General features: G+C 42.4%; 1 protein-coding gene across 1 annotated transcript in view; it reads right to left on the reverse strand.

Moving 5' to 3' along the window:
* Nucleotides 1-5204, reverse strand: part of LOC138976491 (transcription intermediary factor 1-beta-like) — a 6458-nt gene extending 1254 nt beyond the window's left edge. Inside the window, exons 1-3 of the mRNA XM_070349353.1 lie at nt 5116-5204; nt 3201-3874; nt 2481-2850 (exon numbers count right to left, since the gene is read on the reverse strand). Coding sequence (XP_070205454.1) covers nt 2481-2850; nt 3201-3866 — 1036 coding nt within the window. The 5' untranslated portion in view covers nt 3867-3874; nt 5116-5204. The remainder of the gene's footprint in view (nt 1-2480; nt 2851-3200; nt 3875-5115) is intronic.
* Between the last annotated feature and the right edge of the window lie 368 nt (nt 5205-5572).

The raw sequence follows: 5572 nt of genomic DNA on the forward strand, positions 1-5572 counted from the left end.
ATCACAGGCAAATTATGTGTTGTAAAAAGTTTCTTGATTTCACAATTTGTATACCCAATGCAAGCTTTAAGTGCTCCAGCCACTATCCTACAGAAAGTAAATACAATCTTATTTCGATTTTTATGGAAAAAGAAGTACACAAATACGCGAGCCTTTAAAAAGGTAAAAAGATGTGTAATGTGCAACTTAGGGGAGAATGGAGGTTGTAATATGATAAACATAATAAATATGCAAGCCTCCTTTATGATGACATGGATAACTCAGTTAAAAATAGACACATCTGCCAAATGGAAATTAATACCAACCTTACATCTTTAATGAAGTTGGAACAAACCTTTGCTGCCTCAAAGCTACTGCTAATCCAAAAACATCTTTAGGACTCGAAAAAGTCAAATCTAAATTCTGGAAATCATGTCTAATTAAATGGCTTGAATTCAGAAATATATACCTGTCCAATACTGAATTCAAATATACCTGTCTCTGGAATAGCAAAGAGATAATGTACAGAAATAGACCTCTGTTCTTCAAGAGATGGACAAATGCATACATAAATTACGTCCAAGATATATGGACAGACGAGGGATTATTACCACTCGCACGTATTGCAGAAAAAATCGGGGACTACCCTGCTCTGCTGTTTGATTATAATGCAATGCGAACCGCGCTCATTGCGCAATCATTGCGAGCTGACAATAACCAAATTCAAGAAGCGACTGTCTCTCTAGAACCTCAATCTCTTAAAAACTGGACTCCCAAAAAATTTAGATCACTACTTACCAAACAAAAAGCAAGTACTCCTTGCTCAATACATTTTTGGATGAATAAATATAACTATAAAATAGAAAGAAATCATTGGATGATAGCAAACAATTGCACCAAGGAAGAGCGATTAAGGCTACTTCACTGGAAGATATTGCATAATATCTACCCCACTAATATCTTACTACACAAAATGAAAAAACGTGAAAACAATCGCTGTAGTCTGTGTGGAGATATTGATTTCATTGAACATTTTTTCTTTAAATGCCCAAGAATATCAATTTTTTGGAAGAACGTAGAAAAGCAAATTTATATAAAAACAGGTTCACAGATAAAATTAAAAGAAACTGACGTATTATTTGGTTTTCAACCGAACAAGCAACAGGACCAAACTATAAGAAATATTAACTTTATTCTGCTTGTTGCAAAAATGTCAATAAGTATATACAAATACGGAGAAGGCTTTGACCCAAATTGTATATTTGAAAGAGAGCTCTTCATTCGGCTTTTTGACTGAGAAACCCAGTACTATCATGCTATTGTAAATGACTTGTTGCAAATAAAGTCAATGTATTAACTAAGGTGAACCAATGATGAAAACAATTATGACGAACAGCACAAAATATCATTATTAGTAATTCATTTAAATACAACCATGGTAATAGAGAGAGAGAGAGGGAGGGAGGGAGAGTGAGGGAGGGGGGGAGGGGGAGAGAGGGGGAGGGAGAGAGGGGGGAGAGATTGAGAGAGGAGGGGAGAGAGGGGGGGAGAGGGGGGGAGGAAGAGAGAGAGAGAGAGGGAGGGTGTGAGGGAGAGAGAGGGAGAGAGAGAGCGGAGGGAGGGGTGGGGGAGAGAGAGCGAGAGAGGGAGATTTTCGAAGATTGTCCATGTTAAGCGAAAGAATGATATTATTGCTATTTATAACCCAATCTGTTTATGTTTAAACTGTTCAGCATCGCTCACAGTATCAGAGAGAGAGAGAGAGAGAGAGAGAGTATCAGAGAGAGAGAGAGAGAGAGAGTGGCAGGGTTTATGTTTAAACTGTTCAGTATCGCTCACAGTATCAGAGAGAGAGAGAGAGAGAGTGGCAGGGAGGGTGAGAGAGAGAGAGGGAGAGGGGGAGAGAGAGAGAGGACGATTAGAGATAGAGAGAGAGAGGGGGGAGGAGAGGGGGGGAGAGGATGGGGAGGGAGAGGATAGAGAGAGAGAGAAAGTGTGCAAATGCCTGTTCACGGAGAGAATTATAGCTAAATTATAATTGATTGAAAATATTGTACATTTCCGAAGATTGTCCATGTTAAACGAAAGAATGATATTATTGCTATTTATAACCCAATCTGTTTATGTCTAAACTGTTCAGCATCGCTCACAGTATCATACTCATAGCGAGTCATATTGTAACTGAGGTTCAAAAGAGAAAAGAGAAAGATAAAAGAAAGAAGAGAAAAAGAGAAAAAGAGAAAGGAAAAAAAAGAAAGAACAAAAAGAGAAAAAAAAAATAAAAAAAACAGTACAAGCAATACGTTCGCTAACTCCATATATAGGAACCTTATACCTATTACCGTGATTACCTGTTACCTGTTTTTGAGGAGTAGGCCAAGAACAAAACAGAGAATAAAATGGATGCTGAATGGATCTTGACCTGGTTTCTAACAAGAAACAACAATACACGTGTAACCAAAACTTGTTATCAGAAAAGGTGTACAGAAAATGGGACGTACCCAGAGAGGCAATGTCGGCCCTCAGTTGATCCAGTTTCTGGAGGTCCAAGGTCAAGTCTTTGACCTCCATCTTGCGTGTCGTTCCGGTCTGTGACTCCAGGTCGTCGAGGCGTGACGTCAGACCTTTCATCATCCCCAGCAGAGACCCTCCAGACGCTGACAGCAACACATTTCCTACGCTGGCTGCGTTTAGTGCTAAGGCCGCCCGCCATTTCTCCAGCTCCGCCAGTGACGTCATGGCGGCGTCTTCCTCAGCCTGTATCAGCTCGTTGACCTTCTGACGTCGCTTCTTCAAGCACTGCTCAAGGTCATCGAACGTGTCATTGGCCTTTTTACGCATGACCTTGAAAGTGTTCGTGACCTCTTGGATCTAAAACACAAGAACACAGATCACTCTGTGAAGTCCTACAAATCGTGTTTAAATGTCATTTTGCATTAAAAAAAAAAAAAAAAAGGTTTTGTCATCGCTGAAGATTTTTCTTTTTAATGTCCAGCGAAAGTGGTTTGAGAAGGTGAAATCATTAAAGAGAAATCATTCAAGCTTGCACCATGCATTCATCAAACCCTGTTTTCACCTTCTTGTATCATCCAATGAGACCCCAAACGTCATGTAGATTTAATCAGAATGGATGTAAGTCTGCTAATAAGGTACGATGCATAAAACTTAATAAGGAAAAGCCTGATAAAACAAGGGCATTAACGTGAAGGGTGAACACCAACCTCCATTGCCAATGCTGTCGCTCTGCACCTCAGTCTCTGTGCTTGTTGTTCCAGTTCTCTTCTCTTCTCTGTCGCCACGTCTGGGATGGCCTTCACCTCTGCACAGCTGCGGTGATTGGTTGTCGCACACAACATGCAAATGAGCTCCTGGTGGGTGGAGCAATACACCTCAGCCGGCCTATCATCGTGCACGTTACATGTTGCACGGTTTATCTCAGCCAACCGCTGCGGGCTGAGTTTGTTTAAGTCTTCAATGACGTGTTTTCTGGTTAAGGGTATGTTCTTGTGAGTCCTTATACAAGCTTTGCAGATCTTGACGTCACACTGCAAGCAGAATGACGTTGCAGCTATGTTGTTGTCACAGACCATGCAGACATGCTGACCGCTGAGCACTTTGTGACTGTCCACCAAAGCCATTGTGGCCAGGTCAGTGGGCAGGTCATTGACCAGAGTGTCAAGGTCAAGTTGACCTCGGCTGGTGGAGGGCAGGATGGGGGCCCTGCAGAGCGGACAGCCTCCCTTGACCCCTGCCTTCTGCAGCCACGACACGACGCACTTTTTGCAAGCTAGGTGTGTACACGGCAGTATCTTTGGCTCTTTATAGCCGTCATGGCAGACAGGGCATTCTGGTAGCTCACTGCTAGTGGTGGCTGAAGCGGCGGCCATTGCGACTTCTGCACACACACACACACACACACACACACGCACCCACACACGCACACACACACACGCTCGCACATACACACACACACACACACACACACACACACACACACACACACACACACACACACCAAGAACGGACTGATCAATAACAGTTGATGATATTCAGTTGTAAAGTCTCATTAAAACACTTCACACTTAGTGTAGTGTGCGCATGCCGTCAAACTGTGATCAACGTCTTGAATCAATGCGGTAAGAAGCCAGGATTGATTTGCTGTGACCGTGTACAACAACTCGAGGATGTACGTTTACTTGATTAACTATCGTAGAGAACAGTGAGCGGTTGTGGGGGGGGGGGGGGGGGGGGGGAGATAGCGGACGCGGAAAAAAGCAATGTTAATACTCCACCCTCCACCCTCTTGAAAAAGGAGTGATGGGGAAATGTATTGCCATCTGAAGTTATCCGTGTAAAAACATAACCTGCTGGACCGACCATAGAGTGAAGGTTTACCACAATTCAAGGGAGAGAAGTATGTGCATCAAGTATCACAAATAAAGGATTATTTCCCTTGTCACCTCTCTCTCTCTCTCTCTCTCTCTCTCTCTCTCTCTCTCTCTCTCTCTCTCTCTCTCTCTCTCTCTCTCTCTCTCTCTCTCTCTCTCTCTCTCTGTTCAAAAACACTTGGAGCAGAGCACTTTACACACAAAACTATTTATTTCTCAAGGATTTGTTACCAATAAGTAACTGGTCGAATGAAAATATGACCGTGTTTCTGTGGTACGACATCACACAGTTCCACTTGTGCCTGACCCTAAACAGAAAGTAGATACGTGGAACCCTCTACCGGAATAATCAAAACCAAATTACACACAGATACTCAGAGCTAAAGTATCTGACTCTCTTTTTCCGTAGTCAGTCGTGTTTTAGGCAGCTGTTCTGTATAATAATAATAATAATAATATAATAATAAATGAGCATTTATATAGCGCAACATAATAACTTTACAATTATGCTCTTTGCGCTTGACACTTGAATACGAGAAGGGTAACCTTGTCAGTCAAGGTATGGCCTACTTTCAGTTCCACTTCGCTGTATAGCATTGACAACATGCAGCGACACACAATGGATGACACTGACTGATTAGATCGATACACACACACACACCTGACCCTGAGCAGACAGGAAGCCTAAAGCGAACAAGCAGATTCTACAGTATTCACAGCGTAGTGTAACAAGCTTCTCCACACATACCTGTTTCTGTGGCTGTCACAGATCACAACATTGAAGGCAGGACGATTTTCTGATGATGCGGAAATGAAACAGTAGTGTTGTGAAAAGTGTGTCAATCAAGAACCGTAAGTGCTGTCTTACTTCGCAAGAGTTACCTCAGCGTACTTTCGGTTCTGTTCTAAAAGTGAAAGTAGGATTTGCAGCAAAAGATATTTGCCAATTAATGACTAGGTGTACGTGTGTGTATGTGTGTGTGTGTGTGTGTGTGTGTGTGTGTGTGTGTGTGTGTGTGTGTGTGTGTGTGTGTGTGTGTGTGTGTGTGTGTGTGTGTGCGTGCGTTCGTGCGTGCGTATGTCCGTGTGTTAGTATGCATTTGTGTAACTAAACGTGTAAGTTAAATTTGTGAGTATGTCTACGTATTTTTATGTGCAACAAATTCTGAAGAAACACTCACACACACACACACACACACACACAC

This window comes from Littorina saxatilis, linkage group LG9 (assembly GCF_037325665.1).
Source record: "Littorina saxatilis isolate snail1 linkage group LG9, US_GU_Lsax_2.0, whole genome shotgun sequence".
In the NCBI taxonomy this organism is placed as follows: domain Eukaryota; kingdom Metazoa; phylum Mollusca; class Gastropoda; order Littorinimorpha; family Littorinidae; genus Littorina; species Littorina saxatilis.